The 25,247-nt window shown below is 45.6% G+C and overlaps 1 protein-coding gene across 4 annotated transcripts in view; it reads right to left on the bottom strand.

Moving 5' to 3' along the window:
- The window catches only part of ADCY7 (adenylate cyclase 7), a 1,256,803-nt gene that overhangs the window by 30,034 nt on the left and 1,201,522 nt on the right, over positions 1-25,247 (bottom strand). For all 4 annotated transcript variants that reach the window (XM_069604769.1, XM_069604771.1, XM_069604772.1 and 1 more), the window contains 2 exons: positions 9,580-9,726; positions 2,230-2,337 (listed from right to left, as the gene is read on the bottom strand). In XM_069604769.1, coding sequence (XP_069460870.1) covers positions 2,230-2,337; positions 9,580-9,726 — 255 coding nt within the window. The remainder of the gene's footprint in view (positions 1-2,229; positions 2,338-9,579; positions 9,727-25,247) is intronic.

The raw sequence follows: 25,247 nt of genomic DNA, 5'->3' as shown, positions 1-25,247 counted from the left end.
ATCTCCATTACTCCCTTCCTGGGTAAGCTCCTGGAGAAACTGGCCATCTCCCAGCTTAACCTCCATGCTGAATCTGTTGGTAATCTTCATGACCATCAATCCGGCTTCAGAGCGGCCAGAAGCACGGAAACTGCTCTCCTGAACATCCGTGAGGACCTGCTCCTGAACCTCGATTCCAACACTCCCTGTGTTCTCATTCTGCTCGATCTCTCCTCTGCCTTTGACACTGTCAACCATGCCATCCTGCTCAACTGTCTCCGTGATAACCTGGGTATCACTGGTCAGGCTCTGGCATGGCTGACTTCTTTCCTATCCGGTCGACCCTCCCAGGTCCAAATGGGCTCCTTCCTCTCTGACATCTTTTTCTCCACCTGTGGTGTCCCCCAGGGTTCCAACCTCTCTCCCTGGCTTTTCAACCAGTATCTGGCACTCCTTGCCCACCGCATCGCCGCTCTCTGCCCCTACTTCCAGTGCTATGCAGACGATACCCAGCTCATTTTCAGGCTACCCTCGGCCTCCTCCTCTCCTTCCCTCATCTCCGACTGTCTGTCTGCTATCCAGGAATGGTGTGCCGCCAATGACCTCTGCCTCAACGCCAGTAAGACTGAGATTCTACTCATCGGCACACCCACTCCCTCCTTCCCTGCAGCTCTCTGGCCGGCCTCCCTTGGCCCCCTTCCTGCCCCTACCTGCAAGGCTAAAAACCTCGGGGTCATCTTCGACTCCACACTCTCCTTCTCTCCTCATATATCTGACGTCTCTAAGAAGTCACACTACCAGCTGCACCTCCTCAGAGGTATTCTTCCCTTCCTCTCCTTCCCCCAGAAGCTCACTGTCTCCCGAGCCCTGGTTCTCTCAAGGCTGGACTACTGTAACAGCCTCTATCTTAATCTGCCTGCCTCCACTCTCCGCCCTCTGCAACTTATCCAGAACAGAACTGCGAGACTTGTCCTTGGCCTCAAGCCCAGGGACCGTATCTCTCCAGGACTGAAATCTCTTCACTGGCTCCCAGTGGCTGCGAGGATTAAGTTCAAAACCCTCTGCATTGTCCACAAGGCCTTCTGGGGCCTGGGACCTAAATACCTTCAACTCTCTCTTCCTAAATATCTTCCTTCACGAGCCCTTCGCTCATCCGTCTCCAACTCCCTCATGGTCAGCCGCTTCTCGAAGCAACGAGCTGGGGGTAGATCTCTCTCCGCAGCAGGGGCCTCCCTCTGGAACAGCCTTCCTGCCTCCCTGAAACTTGAGGAGAACCATCTCCGGTTCCGGAAGCACCTCAAAACCTTCCTCTTCGCTTCTGCCTTCTCTCTCCCTCTCCCCTGCTAAACCTGCTTAACTCCCCACTGAATTCAGCACTAAACCTGCATCTGGGCCACTCTCAGCAACCTCGGTCCAGGGCCCAGCCACTCTCCACTTGCACTGCCTCCCTGGCTCCCCCTGCACTGTGGGACTGTCACTGTATCCCTACAGCCCCCTTCCCAGCACTTGCTCTGCACTTACCTCGCACTTGCCACCAGCTGGCCCTTTTTATTTATTATTTATTATTTATTATTTTTTACGCTACTTACCTTGTAATGCACTCCCCCCCCACCTCCTCCACCTGCACTTCCTCCTTTTCCCCTTACCTCTGCATTTGCGCGATCTGAATGACACCTGGCCTAGTAGGATCGTTTGTCTGTCTTCCCCTTGTTTCCCTCCCTCCCTGCCTCGTCGCGCCTTGAAACACTTGTGTATAGGCGCGTTACAAATACCATATCATATCATATCATATCATCTTATGTTTAAGATCCCCCTACAAGGCTAACTCACAAAGCCTACGACACATGGCCCAAAAATCTCTCCATCTCCAGAGGCCCACGCAACACAAGAAGCCACAGCATTGTCAGACTCAAAAGAAATAAGGGAACTGGACCTTTCATGCTACGCACGTGGAGCCCATCTTAGCCCACATCACCCTGTCCCCATCACTTCAGCAATCCATGAAGAGTCAAAAGGCGCATTTTATGAAGTTACACATCACCAATCACTCACTGATAGCCGAGCGGTGACACCACCATTCCAACTGACTGTACCACCCCTTTATTCTTTCCCCTTCTACAGCAAAGTTCAAGCTATGTAAATCCCATGTCATTTGTTAACTTACCTACCTCCAGTCTCCCTCTCTTACGCCACAAGTAGACCAACCCATCACAACATACCAGGACTTTTAAATTCAGAAGGATGGCCTACCTGGTTATTCTCCTGGCCTGGGGCGATGCTGAGGCCTGCTGCTGCCATGTACGTGCTTCCAATGGTTTTGATCTTCTCAACACCACTGAATTTTGGTTTTAACAGCAGCTAAAGACAAAGAGACAATTCAGTTTGAAAAGTGTATACTTACCCCCATTGCATGTTCATGTTTGCTTATGCACAATAATCCTAATGACGTGTACTCTATCATACTCTAGGCTATAATTGTGCAATCACATTTTCAACTTGATCTTAAACTATACTTGTCTGCTCATGAAAACTGGAAAAATACATGAAAATGTTGAAAGATGAATGCAGGCAGACAGGTCAATGTTCTTTTAATAATGGAAATCAGTATTCCTGTGAGTTTCGCAAGAATAAGACGACCTCTAGTATACAGTAGGTTTGACTAAGGCAGAAAGTCTTTGGGCCTGATACATGGAAGTGTTTTATAATGGCACAATCCCATAGGAAACGTTCCATGAAGCAGGCCCTTTGTGTTTCTTATGCATGAGGAGGGATTATTTTTATTTTTAGCATGCAGAAATGAAAAGGGCGACCCTCGCCAAGCCTCGATGCTTGTAAACACTGAACACGGTGCTGGAATCTGAAGGTCGGAGTGTGATTTTTCGTCAAGTTACACCTTGACTGTGTTTGTCTCAAAACGCGGCTGTGCTTCCGGCACCTTGGCAAGAGTATGGAATCCTTGTGGCAGTTACTATCTCAGGGCCAAACCCACTCCACAGAACAGCTAGACCACATCCCCCCGGTACCGGGTGGCATTCAGAGTCTTGATTTCTGATCACTTTTAGTCACTCCCTTCTCTGGCTTGGCATAGGGGAAACCTTGCAAGGAACAATAACCAAGCTACATAGAACAGGTACGTGCAGGTAGAAAACATTTAAAAGTATTCGCAGTGTCCACTATATAAAGAAACACTACAAAAACACCCAATAAATATCTCTAAGAAAGGGTGGTTTTTTTATACAGTGGACGCCAGGGGGTGATTCACGGAGAACCGCTTTAGGTTCCATCTGCTTGTTGTCATATCATGGCAATCATAATACTCCTTTTGTCTCAAGTGCTCATCACACTGCTTACCATTATGTTCTGCATGGTGTAAGGATGTGCTATACCTTTTCAGTTTGAGTTGCACAAGTAGGGGTTCTCATACAGCTTGCTTTCCATGATATAGGATTACGATATGGGATTTTTTCGTGCACCATATTGTAATTGTGTAAATTGCCAGCTTTCTTGGAATGTGCAATTGGCAGTATATATATCCAATATCAAAATGAGCTTACTGGGAATGTCAGCCTGGGAGCTGAGTGGAAATGTCATGCTCACTCTAACTAGATGACTGGGATCTTACTGTGAATGTCAATCAAGCTTACTCGGAATGTGAAACCGGGAGCCTATTGGAAGGCCAAGCTGGGAGGTTAATGAAAATGTCCAGCATACTGTAAATACCAAACTGGAAGAGTACTTGGAATGTCAAACTTGCAGGTTATACGAAATGTGAAGCTCACTGGGAATGCCACACTAGGAGTTTACTGAGAAAGTCAACTGGGACCTTGTAGGTAATATCCAATTGGGAGTTTCCTGAGAATTTTAATGTGAAGGTGAGATTATTGGGAAGCCGATCTGGGAGATTACTGAGAATGTCAAATTAATTAGTAACATCCAATTAGGTGCTTCTTGGGAATGTCAAACCTGGACCTTAATGTGAATGTCACATAGTGAGTTTTCACAGAATGGTAAATTGGGAGCTTACAGAATATGTCATCAAACTGCAAGCTTATTGAAAATGCAAAACTGGGAGCATAACGAGAATGTCCGACTGTGTGTGTTCCCGTAATGAAACGGCTACTGGGAATATGAAAATATGAGCCCAATGGGAAGTTAAGCTTACTAAGAATATCAAACTGGAGGCTTACTAGGAATGTCAAGCTTACTCAGAATGTCAAGCTTGCTTGGAATGTTAAACTGGGGGTTTACTGAGAATGTAAAAGTGGGAATGTTATATGTTATGCAATGATATATAATGACAAATCATGACATAACACACTAACACACAATATTTCCTGCTAAGGCACAAAACATATCATGACAAATGAGGTCATGACATGAAAAAGGAAATACCTACGAACTATAGGCCTATTACAATGGTGCCATTCCTCCTACAAATATTAGATACGGTGACCTACCTACAAATCCAAAAATTACTGGAGCAGAACCAACTCCTTGGCACCCGACAATCAGGATTCAGGTCACAACATGGCACGAAAACTGCACTTATCGACCTTAAAGCCCAGGTTGACGAGCTGAGAGACAAAGGCAAATCTGCCTTGCTACTTCTCCTTGATCTCTCAGCAGCATTTGACCTGGTGGATCACAAGGTTCTTTGCAATCATTTAGATTCAGCAGCACACTTCTTCCAACACGCCATAGCTTGGATCCAATCATTCTTAAACAGTAGGACAAAGAGTGTCTTCTCTGCCACTGCAGCAGCAGACCCCATCCCCATTACCTGCAGTGTTCCTCAGGGGTCCTGTGTGTCCCCTACCATGTATAATATATTCACCAAGCCCCTTTTTGATGATCTGGACTGTATTGGTGTCGACTACACTAACTACGCAGATGACACCCAGATACTCATTCCCCTTACAGGGGACTACAACAAGGATTTGGCCTTGGTCAATAGAATATACCTCATCATCCAGGCATGGATGGCTCTCCATGGACTATGCCTGAATGATGACAAAACAGAACTCATTATTCGGGGGACTATGACTAATATCAACAAACCTGGCCACAAATACACCTCCTTTGTTAAAGACGGCAACCTGATCAAAGTTGCTAAGCAGGTAAAAAAAACTAGTCTTTTACCTGCACTCCAGCCTTACAGTGGCAAAACAGGTGAATGCAATGGCATCATCTAAAGCTTACACATGTAAACTGATTAGGTCGGCCAGGCCTTTCCTTTCTACAAGCAGCTGCCCCACTCTGGCAAGAGCACTGGTGCTATCCAAAATGGACTCCTGCAATTGCCTATAACTTGGTTCCAATAAATACATTACCAGGAAGATTCAAACATTGCAAATAATGCCCTGAGAGCAGCACTAGGAATGGCCAAAAATGACCATATCTCAGCGGTAAGGAGGCAGTACAGCAGGCTTTCCACTATTGATAAAATTAGACTAAAAACTGCCTCACTAACATTCAAGTGCCTCAACAAGGCAGCACCTCGTTACTTGATAGACAGAATCAACAGAAAAACTACTCTCCGAACTACCAGAGCTGCCTACACTAACCGCCTGATAGTCCCCTCCTTCAAAACAACCAAAATCGGCGGCAACAGCTTCCCTGTCAAAGCCGCCCAACTTTGGAACTCCCTTCCCCCTTCCATAAGGGCGGACCAAACTTACGTACATTTTAGACTAAACATTATCAATTGGTTTAAAGAAAATGATCACTAACTCCAGCTCTAACCTCAGACCTTCACCACCCTTTGCTGGACGTGTAGCGTGCCCCTCTCCTAGGAACACCGCTCACAACTACTGTAGAACTCTAATACAGTTACCTTTTGACCACGTAACTGGCATCCTATATACTGCAACATATTCTACCTATACCTCACAAACGTATGCACTGTTCACTTTGCTAACTGCCATTACTACCTAACTGTACTTCATTTGTACTCTCGTTTTTGACTTTGTATTTGACAACACACATTTTGTATCATATGCTCTGACTATTCTATGCCTTTCATTGCCTTTCAACTGTACCTCACACTGTATTTGTACTGTATTTTGTAACGTTGTAAGCTTAAAGTATAATCGTTATTGCGCCCCGATACCCTCGGGTCTAGTGCGCAGTACAAATAAATAAACAAAACATAGTGCGACAAATCTCATCATAAAATGACATGCAACATATTATATAACACATCGAGACATGGTGCAAGGTATTTCATGAAATGTTATTGCACACATGAAATGCAATGTCACACATGAAATGCAATGTCATGAACGGTGATCGGACCGATCATGAGATGACATAGCATGAAATGATAAAGTGTGCGAACATGTCATGCTATGTCATGTGCAAACTAGGAGTAAGCCAGGGATGACTGACGTGTGTGTCGGGGACTACATTTCTGTCCGGTCTGAATTGATGGTTGTAGAGTAAGTGTAATGAGATTTGCATTTGGCTTAGCACTGACGCAATCAAAGGATTTGCACTAGCGCTAGGGCTGGTGCAATTGGTCACATGTTTTCTGCAGTGCTAATGCTGGTGAAATTGTCACTGCACCAAGGCCAGTCATATCCACCCATTGTGCTGGGACTACCATTAGCAGTGCAGGCGCAACAACCGGCTTGTGCCGTCTCACCACTGGCATGTAGATACTGTGCTGGTGCTCGCAATTGCCCTAATCGTGGGAGACATTGCTCCAGTGCGACACCCAGCCACATTTTGCAACCAGTGAAAATCTGGCCGCTGATCCAGTTAAATGACCATTGCCCAGTTAATACCACAATGAATGTGTGAACGCCATAAAGAAGTTCCCAGATGGAAGTGCTGACATAAGACCCACACAGATGTGTCTGCTTACAACCTGAATGGGGTCAGCTAAGCTTGGCAATTCAGCCCACTCTAGCCAAATGGAAAGTAAATAGCACACACCGCCAAGGGAGCAGAGTCTTTATAGCTCTGTCCACCACTGGTTGCATCCTTGCAGCCTCTTGAAACAGAAGGCAGTAAGGGCTGGGTAACGATACGTTAAGTAACCACGATGGAAACCAGCCAGGATGTCGGGCACTGGAAAATAGGTGCAAAAGTGGGCATAATCTAAACCATCATTATTGAATGGGTAATTTTTGAGGGGGCCAAATGTTCCTGGCATCAAGAAAAGTGGTGGAGGGACATGTCAGGGTAGTCAAAAGGGGAGGCACACTCTGAGTTGGATAAGGGGCATAGAGTGCAACGTGGCAATTAATCAGAATCAAGGAGGATAGGGCAGGGGCGTGGGGTGGTTAAGATCGGTCACCCATTCACAATCATTTTTTTTACATTCCAAGCTTGTTAAGTGCAGTTCATTTGTAGGCAAGGTGGTAGCGCATTGTTCGTAGCACTAACAATTAAGCATTCAATACATTCATGACATTATTGATTAGTACCCATTGTGGGTGCTGCAGCTGATTAGGTAGCTCCAAAATTGGGCTATATCTAAAGATCTTGGCCAGGGTTTGGAGAAAGCTGCACACTGCTCACAACAGCCTGGCATCTTCCCACCCGCACCTCACCACCCCTGATCTGATCCCCTGTCCGTGTTGCCTTCCATCTGCTCCCCTCCCTCTTATCTGTAGGTTCTCGCTGCTCCTCATATGTTCCTAGGCTGCCATGGACATAGAAAAGGGGCTCCCCCTGGAGCCCTGCCGTGCATTTCCATGGCAGCCATGTTGGGTGAGTATTTGTTTGAAAACACTGGTTGCGCACAACCGGCTCTCTCTAACAAATACATTGCTGTCCTGACCCCATCTTTTAAACCAGGGGTGCTAATAGCAATGATCACCCCTATGCAAGCTTCATAGGCCGGTATCTTCACTGGATCCGGCTGGCCCTGGGCCATTCCCAGCCCATGGGGGGAGGGGGTGGGGGCTAATATTGCTATAATGAAGCAGGAGATAAAGTGCATGGATCTTCCCAGAGAGAACGTATTTAACTTAGATGAACAAATTACACTGTGGGGACATGCCAGAAGCTGTCTTATTGGTATGACTTAGGGTCTCATCACGGGTTGGGCGGAGTGGCAAAATTGTGGCACTAATGCTATTACTGCCACATTACCGCTCTGCCCAATCCCGAGTTTGGGCTGAAAGTAGCAGATTTACCTCCAGCTGAAAGCTGGAGGTAAATCTTGCCACTTTCCACCCATTTGTGCTATTAGTGCCGGCGGTAATAGCGCTGATACTGCCCCATAGAGTCCTATGGACTGTTCACAAAATGGGCAGTAACAGCCTTACCACAACTCAGGATCCGCCGCTAGTAGCGCTGGACCGAGTTGTGATAACACCATTTGCGTTGGCGGTATCCTGGCGGATTTGCCATCGCAATACTTCCAAGCTTCAGACGCGGGCCTTAGTCGAGGGAGTTAGTGTCCCTTCGGCACTAAATGATATTTTAAAGAATCACAGATTTAGTACTTTTCCAAAGTACCAGTGTTTTTCCTCGGTCCTGAAGGGAAATGGTATACTGTTTTATTTTGTCGGTCTAATGATGTGCTTAATGGGCATACTGATCATCCGCCATGATGTGCCAACTTGGCATAAGAGAAACTGGCAATGATCTGATAAGTGCATGAGAGAATTTGATAAATGGGCATAACGTAATTACGTATGTGTGTGCTAAGTGGTAGTGATGTCCCAGCTAGGTTCAAATATACATACATAATAAAGAGAGAATAGTAGTTATTTATTATACAATTGTCACTTTGATTTTATTGAGACAGGAAAATCTTAAACATAGGCTGCAGGGGGAGTCTTTACATGCTCTATTGTGTTCTGATGAGAAAGTGGTACACAGAAGAAAAGTTGTGATGGGGAGAGGGTTGGGAACATGCCACCGGGAGAATACTGAATGGCAGGAAAACTGTGCATTGGATTGCTGCAATCCACATATTTACAATGTATGCAGAGATATAAATGATTTGCACATTACCACACAATTGTGGTCAAATGCCAAAACCGGGATAAGAACACAGGTCTCCAATGAGCATGTTAGCCGTATCATATCTCCTTTTTGATCTCCTCATGGTCACAATAATGTTATAGACGCATTTTAAAGCTTTTGTTTTTAAAACTACTAGCAGTCTGGTGCGTGATTTTTGTTCCATAATCCTCTGCAAGTCTTCCATAAGCATTCCCCACCATCTTACAGCTGAGATCTCAAGGTGTGGTTAGATGACTTCAACCAAAGCAAAAAAAAAGAACACTAGGCAACGAGGCGCAATCTCACTGGATGGCCCATCCACCGAATGCTCTAATGATTGTCAATAGTCATTTAACCGCCCCTCCAATCATGCTAACAACTTACGTCAATACGATTGGATACAATCCTGGGCAAGCGGCTGGTTGACAAAGCTTACAATCTAGTAAGCCCAGCCTTAAACAGACCTCCACATCTTCAAGCAACATTTTGGACATCATTCCAATATGGGACGCATACACTAAATTGAGGAACTTGTAATCTTCATTGACTACTTTATTTGGAGAGCAGATAACTATTACAGGGAGAGCCGTCATTCTTATAAATCAATCTTCACATCTGTCTAATAAGTAAAATGGTTACCTCATCAAAGTCCGCAATGATTTCATTCAGCAGCCGGATGCACTCAAGTCCTTCTTTATTGACGTCACATTCCGTGTAAAACACCTTGAAGTCCGGGACAGACGCAAACATGATGCTCACGCAGTCATAGGACTGGTGGTACCAATCCTGAGGGGGAGAAAAACACAACACACATCATCAGTTGTGGACCCAGTAACCTTAGGAGCCAAACCTTCTAAAGCAAAATTGAAGCAAATATTCAATAGATCCTGAACGGGTCGCAGGGCCTAGTTTTACGATACGGTAACTCAAAGCATCTGCCAGGTGCACCACCAGCGGGGGGACACCAGCGAGCACTAAACCAAGCCCTAAAAATATCAAATCCGGACCTATCTCAAAGGTGGGGTGTGCAAGAATGGTCTGGTGTACCTCTGCTTCGGCAAAGTGCATTACAAAGCGGTAATTTACTTTGCCAAAATTACATTGCACCCTTAAAAAAGGATATGTCTGTTGAGGGGTACGAAGTATGAAGAGGTGGGTAAGGGGAGCCGATAGGAAGGTATGGTATTGGGGAACCCTCCAATAAAAAATGATATGCGATTTCCTCTAAGTAAATGACCACTTTGTAATTTACTTTGTTGAAATCACGTGGAACGCTTAGCATTAGGTACTATGCCTAAAAGCGGCCTGGTGCTTTGAACCATCCCACAGCATGAGCACTGTTTGAACGGAGCTGGCCATTTGATTAAAAGGGAATCACAACATGCAATGATATTTGAGGTGTTGCCTTCATTTCTCTGATGGGTCGGGTGCACTGGAAATCATTATCGGGTTGCAACAGACCATTAGCCATTGCTGATCGATTCCTATCATGGGGAATAGTAAGTGGGTCAAGGCAGTTTTCCCTTTACAGTGGCCTGCAAATCTGCTGCTTTTGGGCCAAATGCAGCACGACCATGTGCCTCCTCCATTGAGCGGCAGAATCTAAAGCTTCACTGCAGGGAATCTCCCAATTTCAGAAGACTGCTTGGAACTTGACAAAAGCCACATGAAAATGTGTGCATCTGATGGCATAACCCAGGTGCAAAGCACCTTGGAGGGTCTGGTATCCTGCCCTTCCTCCCTTTCTATTTTTCCTGTGTACGTTTTTGTTGTGTAAGAAAGGGAGGTGCACATTATCTTTATCCCATCCCCTCCCAGAGTTGTCTTTACCTTGTTGCTGCAATGTCCTAAGTGAGTGATGTAATGAATGCATATCAAGGAAGGTTCCTTCCAATAGGTTCCAGGAGCTACAGTTGGAGATAGCTACCTGGGTGGTGGGGACCGGTGGGTCTTCTACTTCCCCTGTACTTGTAATTTGTGTACCTAAGATCTAATAAAGGAACCTACTTCTACATACATGAGCCTACATACATGAGCCTGCAGACTTTGTATTACTACACGCCTGGAGATCATAGTGCATTGAAATTGATAATCTTAATAGGGGAGTTAATTCTTTGATATTTTGCTAGCATGTTATTCTGCACATTTATATGAATGTGTCATAGTACACTTGCTTTCAAATCGTGTTGTTTTCATTCATGTTTTTGACATGTGTTAATGAGCTGATATTATAGTATTTTATATTGCATGTGATGCTATGTTGTATTCTCACAGAAACAAATCCGATTGATTGAGTAGCACCAGAGGCTGTATTGTGATACGTCTCCCTAAAAACATTACAACTAATGAAATGCAGCAGCACTTTAAGTGATTGCTAAGAGTGTGAGAAATTGTGCTTAAAATATCACATAGTCTATTTTGACACAGAATGGAGTTTTCCGCCTCTTTATTCAACCTTCAGTGAATTGTAGATGTAAATAGCTCCAAGAATATCACCTGGGAGTGCATCATTGCTAATATCATGTATTGGTCTCTTAAAGTGTAATTTAAAGTTTAATACAATTTGGAGAAGTGTGCCAGTGATATTGTTAGTGCTGCCATTATGTTGTTCTGAAGGGCAGCGGCCACCTCCACTGGCAAACAGGCTTCCTGTGCCAACACCTGCCTAGACGGACAAAAAACGGAATCCAAGTCCTCCAAAGACTGGGAAGATGTCGAAAGTGCACGGGACGCCCTCCTCCCTCCATGGTGTTCGTGGGGGGCAATTGGGCTCACCGGTCTCCTTTGAGGTTGGGGAGGAGACTCCAACATCAAGTATACCTCGTATTTTTTGGTGAGACCCTCGTTTAGGATGGACAGCAGATTTTTAAAGCCCAACCTCCTCACCCAATTCCTCATGTTGGGCAATGACAGTAGAGTCCAGTAGAGTCCAGTCTCCTCCTCTTCTTTGCTCTTAATTAGGATTGTTTTATAGTGTCCTCATCTTTGTTGATGGACGCTAGACGCCTTTTTATTTCGTCAATGTCCCGATTTAGTTGATCGATCAATGGCATCTGAGACTCTATATAGGGAATGAGTGAGGCCTGTCTCTTATGTACTACTGTGGTACCTAATAGTGAAGTGTCCTTAGTTGCCAGCAGAGGTAGGAACCTTTCATGAATCAGCGTACTAGAAGCCTAACGCTGATGCAGCTCAGAGCTTGCTACCCCAGCCAGCTCAGTGATCGAGCTTAATAAGTGGCGACCTTCCCCAAGCCCGGACTCTTATGGGGGGATTAAACCCACAGCCATGGCTCTTCCATTGTTGGTAGAGATTTAGACATATTCAGTGCAGTAGCGGTTATTGCAGTCACCTTCAGTGCGTCTCCTGATGCCAGGTGATTTATTTTAGTTGAGACTCCTCCCTCCCGTTGGGCCAAAGAAGACAAAAGCACAGAATGCAGATCAGATGATGAGGTGTTAACAACAGTTTCTAACTCATTTTCAGTGTATAAACCACATCGGACAGGGGGGGGGGGGTTTACCTCTCAGATGGTCCGTGGTGAAACCGGGGAAGCTTCAATGAGTTTTAATTGATGTCTGGTGCTAGGGCCAGCGCTTGCCATGGACCCAAGAGGGAGCAAACAAATAACCAAAATATCCACCATCTCTGATGCTCCGTACTCCACAGCAACAAGGCAACACTCAGCCACACACTCCACCACTGCTCCACTCCAGATAGGGTCTATGTAACGTAGCCCCTCCTTAGTCAGTAGAAAGAGTAACAAGACTCTCCAAAGCAGGGTTCAGCATGTAAGAGTGTACACAGCAAACCACAGCCACACACTCCCTAACGTCTTTTCTGAGAAACGCTTGCTGCTTATTCCGGGCCAGACTGTGCTGATTTCACAAACTACCTATGTTTACATATGGGGGTAGATGGCTGGGGATCATGTCAACACTGCAAAGGTAAAAAGGCTGAATCCGAAAATGCCAGAATTCCAAATGCACATTTCCCCACAACTATATGTGGCGGGGGTAGTTAGGTTTATAACATATAATAAGTATGAGGGAAGGGGTGTGGGGGGTCTCCCCCCACATAATTGCGGGGAAATGTTACACCGCAGTGATCACATGGATCCGATGGCCGCTAAGAATGGGGCTTGACTGGCCACTACCCATTGTTCCTCCAGAGGGTGGCAGTGGTAGGATCCCACAGACACGCTAGACCCCATGCAGTACAGTATGTTGTTAGTTTAACATAAGGGACACAAGCTCCTAACTGTGACTGAGTTACAGAATTGGGTAACAGTTCAACAAGTACAGTGGGCTAAAATACTCCCACAATGAAAAGAAAATAGTTGCGAGCAAAAATGGCAACTACTTGTGTTTCCGAACTCACAGCGAGATACATGTAGTGAAGAAACTCGCAAGACTGCAGCATCTGCGAAAAGCTTACCGTTAGTAGTGGAGAACAAGTCAGGAAACCAGAGCAGGGAAGAGAGCAGAAGAGTCACCCGTGAGGTTCCCTAGCCTACACCAGGAGGACAACCAGGTGAGGCAGCAGAACCATGCAGCCTCGCATTCAGCACAACAGAGAAATCCAAGATGGCGCTAGCCTTCGTGCTTACATTTAACCCCCGCTTGTGTCCAATGGAAATGATTGTGATAGACCCACATTTAGCCAATCCCTAATTGAATGCCAGGCAAAGATAGTGTAAGGTAAAAAACAAAGACACCGGCACTGCCTCAATTTATTGGGAGAGGCACCAGAAAAATGCCCCACTTTAGTTATGAGTCATGTTTCTCACCAGTTACCACAAGAAGGGTGCACCTACGGGATTCAGGTAATTACCAGATCCCCTGAGAAACAGGACCCTAAAAATGATAGTGTTTTACACACACTACACATACCAGAAATACTCCTGGGAACTGCCTCAGGGACTGGATCTTGTACAACTTTAAATGTAACAACAGAAAATGCTGAAAGTCCGAGTTAAAAATTTAACTGTCTGCATTCATGAAAAACTGTATCTTTGCTGCACTAAAACAATGCATATTGTCAGAATCTACAAGCAAGAACTGTCTACGAAGGGCAGGGCAGCATTACATATCATCAATAATCACTGTAGTTCCTATAATGGCGTGGGTTTATTTGACCTAAAACATTTGATCTAATCACATTTGATCGAATTTATTTGACCTATTTTCAGTCTAAAATGAAGACCCCCCGCAAGCACCACACCACTTCCCCTCAACCAAATTTATACCCATACCCATCCCCATTTATATTTAATTCAATTTGACCAAACAAAAGGTCACATAAATTCGATCAAATGTTTTGGGTAAAATGTTTTTAGGTCAATTATGCTAATACCATAATAGTAGTAGTAGTTTGTCATTCATAGAGCGCCTTTATCCCATTAGTATGGCCTCAACGCGCTTGTGGTGGAAACGCCCCTGGGGGATCGCAGTCCAAGATATGAGAAACTTTCCACAAGGATTAGAATGTGTGTGCTCATCTGGCCAAGATAGGGAGTTAAGTAGGCTGGCTGAGTTCCAGTTAGCTACCCATGAGGTTCAGGCAGGTGGATGGGTGCTTAGGTCGTCAGGAGAGTGCGCAAGTGCAAGAGACTCGTTATGTGTCCAGCTAGACCTGATTTTGTCATAGGTCATTGCTGTATTCTAATGGAGGAGGTGTTGTGTTTTGGTATTTGGAGGCAAATCATTGTGTGTCCAGCTATACCGAATTTTTGTCGTAGGTAGCTTCTGCCTTCAATTGCATGTTGGTGGGTAGCTGTGTCTGCTGCAGATGTCCACCGAAGTGGTGCGTTAATCCGTACCTTGAGGCTCAGATGGAGCTTCATCTTTGATGTAGCTATGTGATAATAGACATGCTACCCTCAAAAAGTCTTCTAAGTGCAACAGACAGGTTATCCTCAGAAATATTCTTTTTTTTTTTATTTGGTTTTATTAGTTTTACAAGAACAATAAAACAAAAAACAGACATTAAACAAAAAGAAATATACGTTGTGTAATACACCACCCTTAGCACATGCTAGCTCGATTAAGACAGAACATATTGTGTCATTTGAGTCCCGTAATTTGGCAGTAGTTCCATGTTTCTGGGTGTATCACCCCAACTGTTAGCTTCAACCCACTCCCACCCCCCCCCCCTACTTGGATTAGCATACATCTTATGAATAATTGCATAACGTGAGTACTAGAAAGGCACAGTAAACACAGTTCAAGTGTCTGGCAGCACCGTCACCACTGAACATGAGTCTTCTCACACTTTGATGTCCTTGGGTTTTGCATCTTGAGCCAGGGCCTTGGGAGCGCCTCCAATTGGGAATCAGAGGCAGGTGCAATATATTTATTCCTGAAGTCCATCCATAAGGCTTCACATTTGGCCGCTTTATTGTGTAGGGAGGCAGTAATTGTTTCCATCAAGTAGATGTTGGAGGCCAAGTTGATCCATTCGCTCTTTCGTGGAACTGTTGGGGATTTCCATTTAATCACTAATAGGGCTCTCGCAGCCAACAATAGTTGGGGGGGCTAGGCCTTTCACCCTGAACCAGTCGTCTTCGTCTTTTTCGAGGCCGAACAATATGAGGTAAGGGTCAACTACCCTTTGAATCTCGTCTACTTCCTTGATCCATCCCAGGACCTCGGCCCAAAACACTTTGATGTACGGGCAACCCCACCACATGTGCCAATAATTAGCAGATTCACCACATTTTCTTCAACATCTCGGGCTCATTGTTTGAGACATTTTAGAAAGTCTAAGAGGATCATATTGCCACCTGTGCAAAAGCTTAACTGCATGGAGTTTATATTGGTTGGATATGGAGGTTTTGGATGCAGTTCTACACATTAAGTTCCATTGGTCAGGAAGTATCTCTTCTCCAAAGTCTTTTTCCCATCTGGCCCTGAGGGGATCTGTGGTTCCCTCTCCTGCCGCTATTAGTTCCCGATACATCACAGATATTGGGCCTTTCATTTCAGATCTCGAATCCAATAGTTTCTCAAAAGGGGTAAGAGCTCTTTTAAGCTTTTCTCTCCATTCAGGCTTTGTTAGTACCCCTTTTAATTGGATAAACTGGAATGTAGATAGAGTGCCTATACCCAAGGCCTCCGTCAGATCTGGTAGCGTGATGAACGAATCCTTTCTTTGCAGTTGCCCCACCCTTTCCAGGCCCGCCTCATACCATGATTGGAACCACCCCACATTGGGAATATGATTGTTTATGCCGGGTGACCACAGGTGACTGAGCGGGGATGGCCAGGTGGTGATTTTGTGCATCTCTTTGCCAGTTCGCCATATGCTCCATATAGTGCTTAGTATGGGGTGGCCTTTGATTCTTTGTACCCTTTTGTATGGGGTCCATAACCATTCTGAAACCGTGGCGGGGGACAGGTAGTGATTGTCCATTTGTACCCATTGGAGGTTCTTATGGTCCCTAAGGTGTGGAATTAGGACACGCAACTGAGCAGCTTTATAGTAGGTTCTCAGATCAGGGAGCCCTATTCCTCCCTTGTCTTTGGGGAGTACCAATGTATTATATGAAATTCCCAGTTTCTTCCCCTGCCAGATGAATCGCATTATGATCTTTTTGGCATCCATGAAGAACCCCTTAGGTATCTCGATTGGCAACATCTGGAAGGGATACAGGAAACGGGGGAGGCATACCATTTTGACAGCGTTAATGCGCCCTAGCCAAGAAATCGTGAGTTTGCTCCATTTATTGAGGTCTGTCTCAAATCGCCGCAGAAGCGGGGGGGGGAGTTGACTTCATAGAGGTCATTCAGGCTTCTAGTGATCTGTATACCCAGATATTGCAGTGTTGTGTGTTCCAATTTGAGACCTAGTGAAAGGAACCTGACATTGTTCTCTTCAGGGGATCCCTGGGGAGGGAAGAGTATTGACTTGGATTTATTTACTTTGAACCCAGAGAACCGGCCATATTCGTCTATTAGGTTAAGCGCGTGTGGGATGGAGTCTGTAGGGTTTGTTATGTGTAAAAGAATGTCGTCTGCATATAGTGCTGCCTTATATTCCACCACCCCTAATCTCATTCCCTGTATATTGGGGTCGTCTCTCATTTTTTGTGCCAGTGGTTCGAGGGAGAGTGCGAACAGGATCGCAGAGAGGGGGCAACCCTGTCTGGTCCCTCGTTGCAATTTGAACCATCTGGAGTAATCCCCATTTACAAATATCTATGCCTTGGGGGAGGTGTATATTGCTCATATCCCATCCCGAACTTTCGGGCCTATCCCTACTTTCTGTAGGACTGTTCCCAGAAACTCCCATTCCACCCTATCAAAGGCTTTCTCTGCATCGATTGACAGGAGGACAGGATCGCCGGGGAGGTTGTGAGCTGCATGGATGAGGTGTAATGTTTTGCGCATGGTATCGGCTCCTTGTCTCCCGAGAATAAACCCGACCTGGTCACGGTGGATCAATCGGGGCATTAGGGTTTCCAGTCTTGCAGCCAGTACCCTAGCGTAGATCTTGGCGTCGAGATTAAGGAGGGAGATGGGGCGGTACTATCTGCAGTGTTTGGGGTCTCTCCCTCCTTTGGGAATCACTGTTATCAGCGCCCTTTTAAAAGAGTCTGGTGCGACTCCAGTGTCTATTATCTCATTAAAGGGTTCTGTTAGGAAAGGTGTTAATTGCCCACTAAAGGTTTTGTAGAAGACGGCAGTATAACCTTCTTCACCTGGATATTTCCCCAGCGTTAGTCTTTTGATTGCATCTTGGATCTCCTGTTCGGCTATCGGAGTATCAAGGAGCTCAGCTTCTGTGTGCGTTATTGTGGGCATAGTGATTGAGGATAAGTAGGAGGTTATGTCGGATTGGGCAGAGGTAATTTCGGAGGTATATAGGTTTTCATAAAAGCTGACAAAGCACTCAGGTATTGGGTGGGGAGGGTGAGCCGTGGGGGTGGGGGTCTCTTATCTGTTTCACCTTGCGTTCCGCCCTTTGTTCCCTAAATCTGGCCGCTAATAGTGCATCAACTTTGTCCCCCTTTTTGTAAAATCTTTGCCTGAGAAATTGCAATTTGTGTACCACTTGATCGTGTTCTAACAGCCGTAATTCCTCTCTTTTGCGTTGGGCTGCATCTATTTTATCAGAGTCCACCTCCGTGTTCCCCCTTACTTCCTCCTCTAGCTGATGTATTTCATTACGCAGTCTATTTTCTACAATCTTACGTTCCCTCTTCTTAGATGAGCCCTGGCGTATTAGTATGCCTCTCCACGTAGCCTTCCCAGCTTCCCAGATTGTTTGTTTGGAGACTTCCCCATTATTGTTCGTTTTGAAATATTCATCAATCTCAGTGTCCATCTCGCTTTTAAAAACCACATCTTTCCAAAGGGACTCATTGCATCGCCAGGCCCCCCCAGTAACAGGTAGGTCAGCCCAGTTGATATCTGCTAATACCATGTCGTGATCTGACCATGTTATCGGAATGATCTTGGAGTAACACGTGGTGCCTGTGAGGCCGGCCGTGAGGAATATATAATCTATACGTGTAAATGTGCTGTGGGGGTTCGAGTAGAAGGTGAATCCACTTTCTCTGGGGTGCAGAGCTCTCCACACATCTTTTAGCTCATATAGTTCCATAGTGGCGGACAATTCAGTAAGGACTCCTCTATGTTGAATTGCCGTTTCCGGTTTACCTGGTCTCCAGTCCATGGATGGGTCTGCCCACTGGTTAAAGTCGCCTCCTAGAATAATGTGCCCTGCAGCTTCTAGCATTATTTTAGGGATCGTTTTCCCAAGGAATGCAGCCTGTCCGCAGTTGGGTGAGTAAACTGTGGCAATTGTGACCTGGACTTTTGCAATTTTCCCCACTATCAGGAGGGCCCGTCCTCTTACATCAGACCATGTCTTTTCCAGCTCAAATCTAATTCCCTTCTTAAGTAAAATTCCGACCCCTCCTTTCCTGAGTGGACCAGAGCCCCAAAATTCCATGCCTCCCCGCCTCCCCAGAATGCTCCGCTCTTCTCCCTTTGCAAATTTCATCTCCTGGAGGAGGAGAATGTCTATGTAGGATCTGCAGAATTCTCTGTGCACCAGTGACTTCTTAGTTGGCGAGTTCAATCCCTTCACATTAATGGTCCCAATTCTGAGCAGGCCCCTGCCTTTAGACTTGTCAGGGGCTGCCATCAATGGCAGGGTGTGTGGGGGTTGCTCACTTTCAGCGGCCAGAAGAATATGCGATTTCCTAGTGTCACATTGTCTTTGGTGTATCGAGATAGTTCAGATGATGCTAGTACGTTTCCCAAGTGTCTGTTACCCCTTCCCTCCTTCTCCCTACCCCTCCATAGTTGGTGGCGCTCGAGTGAGCCCAGGAACTGAGGGTGCTGCATTGGCAGCTTTTGACGGCATCCGGAACGGACTTGGTGACAGTGTTCAGTCCATTGTCGGACCATCAGTGGGGACCGTTGCCTCACGGTCCCAGTCAAACATACCATCTTAACCTAAGGGTGAGACCCTATCTCATTCCTCCCCCCCCCCCCAACATCATGTAATTCAACAGTAACAACAATAAACATACAGAAGTGTAACGTTACGTGCACTCCCAGGGTCCTCCTGCGAAAGTTCGTATCCCCTCTTGATTCAGGGGGATGCTCCGCATCCAGAGACCCCCGTGTCGTTTGTCTTCCTGGATTTCAGTCTCTGTGGAGGTCAGCATCCCATGTTTCAGCCGTGGATGTCACTGTGTCGATTCGCAGGAATCACGAGACATATCTTCATTTTCCATTATCGGGCGTGTTGTTGGGGCGTCTGTATTTCCTTGATCCTTTCACTCTCTTTCGCCTAGGGCCCTGGTGTTCCCATTGCATTCCAGCCAGCTCGTTTTCGCCACCTTCGTTCTCTCCTGTATCCGTACCCAGGAGGTCAGCGATGCAATCTTTGATTTCCTCCTCTGATCGAAGGACGATTTTCCTGCTTCCGTGCTCAAAGGTGAGCGAGAAGGAATATCCCCATCTGTACCGTGTGCCCTGTTCTTTGAGACATTTTGTCAAGGAGCTGCAGAGGCGTCTTAGCGCTAATGTGAGTGAGGATAAGTCCTGGAAAATCGTAATTTGAGCACCTCCCATTGTGAGTGGACCGCCGGACCTGGCCTTCTCAAGGATCCTAGTTCTGTCCTGGTATCGGTGGAATTTAGCCAGGACCGAACGGGGACCGCCAGGCGGTCCACCCGCCCTATGTATTCGTTCAGTTTTGGGTTCGTCAATTTCTTCATCTGCCGTTAAAATGTTTATGATATCATGGATCGTGTCTTTGAGGTCTTTCTTGGTTTCGCCTTCGCGCTCTGGAATTCCAAAAAAGCGTAGGTTATTCCTCCTTTCTCTGTTTTCTAAATCGCCCATTTTGAGCCGAATCTCCTCCTCCCTTTTTTCAATATTTCGTATCCTAATGTCCATTTGAGTCTCAAGGGTGTCAATCGAGGCCCGATTGTTCTCGACACCTTCCAGTCTTTCCTCAAAGCTGTCCATTCTCTGGGTGATTTTATCAATTTTACCACCGAGATTGGCCCCCATGTTTTTTATCTCACTTAGTAATGCGGCGATGTCCCCTTTGGTAGCAGCACCACCCGCTTCCGAGGTATCTGTGGCCATGGTGGTTGTGTTTAGGATGGATGGGGGGAATGGGGCGTAGGCGAATCTAGCTAACTTGTGTTGTACGTCCATAAGATGGGTCTGAGGTCAGAGGAGGCACACGCCCCTGGATTGGGGGCCTTACCCTCTTTGGAGTTGCGTAGGACCTTAGGAACAGGGCAGTCTCGAATATTTAGCTCTACATACGGTTCGGTGTAAGGCCAATGGGGTCTTCAATGAACATTCCGTAGAGCCATGGGGCCAGTCCTTTGGTGAATATGCCTGAAATTGTACCCTGTGGGGGGAGAGGGCCAACAGTGTCTCATTCCAGTTCGCAGCTCATTCAGAAATTTGTATACTGGCAGTGTCAGAGATTGCAGGTCTCAGGTACCTCCCATAGGGGCGAGGGTGTGGCGACCGGGCGGTAGTGGAGTGAGGTGAGCTCGGGGCTCCGTGGGCTCGCGGGGAGGCTCCTCACCTGAGTCCGCCTGCAGGTTACCGCCGGTCTCCGGTGATGCAGCGTGATGGAAGTTCCGTCGGGGGCTCTCTCTGCGGCCTCCGCCTCCTCCACGCGCTCACGGCAGAGTGTGTACAATCAGACGAGGAGAGATGAGTGGAATCGGAGGTCGGGGAGGGCGCTGCGCGGATCGGTTATCCAGGCCTCGGTCTCTTATGAAGGCCACCACTGGGTAGTCGCGTCATTCGGCCCAAGTTTTACTTTCGCTTCATGTGCGCTGGGAAGCACGTTTATTCGGACGGCGTTTTCTCAGCTTTCCCACGTCCGATTTTGTCTGCGTTTTCTCCTGGGTGTCGGGGGGGGGGTCTTCATTGATCAGCTCCCCATTTTATGTCCAGGGGGGGGGGCCCAACTCGTCTCAAGGACCTGAGGCGTTGGAGCTCACACGAAGGCTGGACTCATCCGTGCGTCCCCTGGTGGCCAGTCCCCCTCAGAAATATTCTAAGTGCAATATCAAGGCTACCCGCATATATCTTCTATGTGAAATTCATTGACTATTCTCATAAATCCTATAAGTGCAATAGACAGGCTAACCTCATGAATCTTCTAGGTGCAATACCAAGGCTAAGTGCAATAGACAGGCTACCCTCATTAATCTTCTTTAAACACCCAAGAGAGGGTCCTGGTATTTGGGGGACTGAATCCGGGGGATGCAATATATATACACTGAAAAGCCCCCTCACAAAAGGGAGAGTCTGAGGGAAGACATTAAGTCCCACTCCTCAATACCCTGTACCGTGAGCGGATATGAAAATATATAGCTTTATTAATACTAGATAACAACAATACATTCTCTTAAAAAGAAATTAGGCTAATAATTAGCCGTATTTGCTCATAAAAACAGTTCACAAATTAACTGTATTTCCAACACCACACCCACCGATACTGTGCTGAACCAAGTGCTAGTCCACTATAGACTATCTGTGACCCTGTCAACCGAGACTTCATGCCTTCCCTCAGACACTCCCTTTCGTGAGGGGACTTTTCAGTGTATATATACCCTCATAAATCTTCTAGGTGCAATAGACAAGCCACCCTCATAAATCAATGAACTGCATCTCTAAAAATGCAACAAGGCCCAGTGTGTCAGAAATGTTCCAGTATGGACAGTGTACTTCATTTTTCAATATGTATTGAAATCTTGGTTTATTCTTTCAAGAGTATTTATATTTAAAAGTAAGTGATACTTTAGAAGTATATGTAGAAGCCCATAGCGACTTTAAACGTATTTGTACGTACAACATTTTAATAATAGAAAATACATTATTGTTTGAATGTGTATGAAATGAATGATTTTCTAATGTGGACTTTGGCCCATACTGTGTAGCTTTCCAGTGAAATCCCTGGCAAATTAATGTCTTCTGTTTTAGCCGTGTATTCATGATTACATGGGAGGAAGGTTTAATTTTTGGAGGAGATTTGGCTTGACCATCTGGACTGAATACGGTTTGTTTGCTTTTAATCATGAAAACCCATTAGGTTCACAGAACAAAGGAACATCTGGATTAAGATTCTGGAGTTAATGAGATGCCACTGCCCATGTGAGCTCATTTCATGTGAGAACATTCTTATAAATACTTTTTCAAATTCAACCCTGGCTGCAATCACGTTATGGCTCTATTGCCCATGAGCCCCTCTGTGTTGTTTTACTTAGAGGCTTCTCCAAATATGATAGGTCCAATCCGGACTCCTTCTGTCACCAGCAGCACCAAAATAGGTATTTATGTCCCCCTTCTTTGTCTGGGTTATCATCACTCAGACTATATTCTTTTGTTGCCCTCCTGCCATGGCAATGCACCAGCATAAAGCAGATGGACCCCATAGAGATTCATTGTACACGCTCCCTGCAATTAAAATCAAACCCTCCCCAGCATGCTAAATGAGTATTTTCATGGACCTCTTGAAGGACATTCATTATACACAAAATGATACTGTGTAACCTTGTATTTTTGGCTGCTGAGGAGGATCAGAAGAATGACAAGGATGCCATTTTAAGCATGAGGTTTATTTTAAAGTAAAATATGGCGTAACTCTCACTATATCTATGGGGTATTCTCTACCTATTTTACTAAGGTGCTCATCAGTCAGGGTGAATGTCCAAAAAACAAGTCTGTCCACTGTCCAAATCTACCTATTTGACCCTATCATTAATATAACTAAATAAGGCCAGGAGAATGACTCCCTGATCTCGCTGGCTGTGTTTTGTCAAAGTGTTTTATGCTCTTTTATTCCACTCAATAATCTGAAACCCTACAGTCCCTTCGTTCTGCACTTATAAGCCACCCGCTGGCTTCACTTGTGAGTTAACTGCACTTCCCTCTCCCCTACCCCCTCTGGCACTTCTCTCCTTCCCACTTTCCTGCACTTTCACGATCCGAATGACACAAGGCCTAGTATGATCGTTATTTTGTCCTCCCTTGTCTCCCCTTCCTTGTCTTGTCACGCTTAGAAACACTTGTATACAAGCGTATTATAAATGATACATCATATCATACTTATACATTGTGTATTTTTCTATGGATGTGCAATAGAATAGGAGAAATGTGCATACAATAATATAAAATGAACAAAACACTAAAATATGCTTTGAAGAAATATCTTTATTTGGAAATAATCAACATAAAGTAATGGTGATTATGAAGTAGAGGGCACAGAGACACCCTCACATTCCACAGCAGTTTCCGAACTGCATCGTTCACCTGTATAAAATTCCTCACTGCTTGTTCAATCACGCCTACCAACACCCTGTTTAAACGCTCAACCAAACCATTCGATTGCGGTCTTTACAATGATGTGAATTTCCACTTGATACCTCTCTTCTTTTCTTCCACACTCACTTATCTCTCTCTCCACCATGACCTCCATTGCAGGCCACCAATACCTCTCTCTAAACTTCCTTTTGGTACTCGTAATTCCTGAGTACCTGTCATGGGCTTTATTAACCAATTTCTCCCTGAAACACATAGGCACCACCAAAACTCCTCCTCTCAACAGCAGATCATATTCTATCATCTATTGAACCCCTTACACTCATCAGTGACCTCCTTTTTGTTTGGCCATCCATGCTTCGTCCACTCAACCACACTACTGAGAATAGCATCTCGCTCCAAGCCTGAGCCTGATAGAGGGCAGGGAAGGGGACTACATGACATTTTTGTTGAAACAATATTTGGAAGTCTGGAAAGAGAGACTTTAACGTGGAAGGCCAGTCGGGCCTCGATCCACGTTTTGGAACTGTTTATTGTGTTGAAAACCCTGAGCTAGGGTGTGTCATCCTACCTACAGTTATTTTAATAGTTTAAGGGCAGGCAGTAGGTTTATTTATTATAGGCCATTTTGTTTTGACTGACAACTAGGACTGTTTTATTTATAATTTGATGTTAGAGTGTGTTCCCATCCTTAGAGATAGGGCCAGACAGGAGTTTATCCAACCCTTTTTCTCAATAAACACCCTTTAACATTATATCTATTGTGTCTGTCTTAACTTGTGATACCATGCCTCCCTTAAACTTCCTAACTACTGCATATTCATGCAGGAACACCTCCACAAGGAAAGCCACACTGTTCTCTTCCTCTTCCCCAGCTACCTCCTATTTTGTCTCCTCCAATGGAGCCCTGGACAAAAAAATCAGCATCAATGTTCTTAATTCCAGGCACATACTCCACCCTGAAATGGTACTCCTGCACTCTTAGGCACATTCTGGCAATCTTGGGCATAGCCCCTCATCATCCCTTTTACAGAGAGCACCTCAACCAACGGTTTGTGATCTGGTCTGACCTGAAAGCACCTACCCCACAGATGCTTCCTAAAGTAATCAATCCCCCACAGACATGCCAGCAACTTGTCTTCTCCTCCTTACCAACATATTGAAAGCGCACACCTTCTAACCCCTCAATCTTTGCATCCACCATCATGATGCACTCATCCTCCACCTTGAATCCACCCAGATTCTTGGCATTACAAATTCCTTCCTTTATCAACTCCAAAGCTTGTTGACACTTCCCATCCCATTCAAATTCCACCCCTTTCTTTAACAATCTGCGAATGGGCTCTGACAATGCAGCAAAGTCTTTAAAAAATGTGTTATAAAACTCTGTGCTCCCTAACAATGCCCTGACTTCATCCCTGTTCTTGGGTACCGGTGCTTCTTTCACTGCTTTCATGGCGTCCACCTTGGGGTGATACCTCTCCCCACTCA

The sequence above is a fragment of the Ambystoma mexicanum genome, chromosome 1p (assembly GCF_040938575.1).
Source record: "Ambystoma mexicanum isolate Mex_15411 chromosome 1p, UKY_AmexF1_1, whole genome shotgun sequence".
NCBI lineage: Eukaryota > Metazoa > Chordata > Amphibia > Caudata > Ambystomatidae > Ambystoma > Ambystoma mexicanum.
The sequence above is the reverse complement of the archived record's forward strand: the minus strand, read 5'-3'. Positions and strand labels throughout refer to the sequence as shown.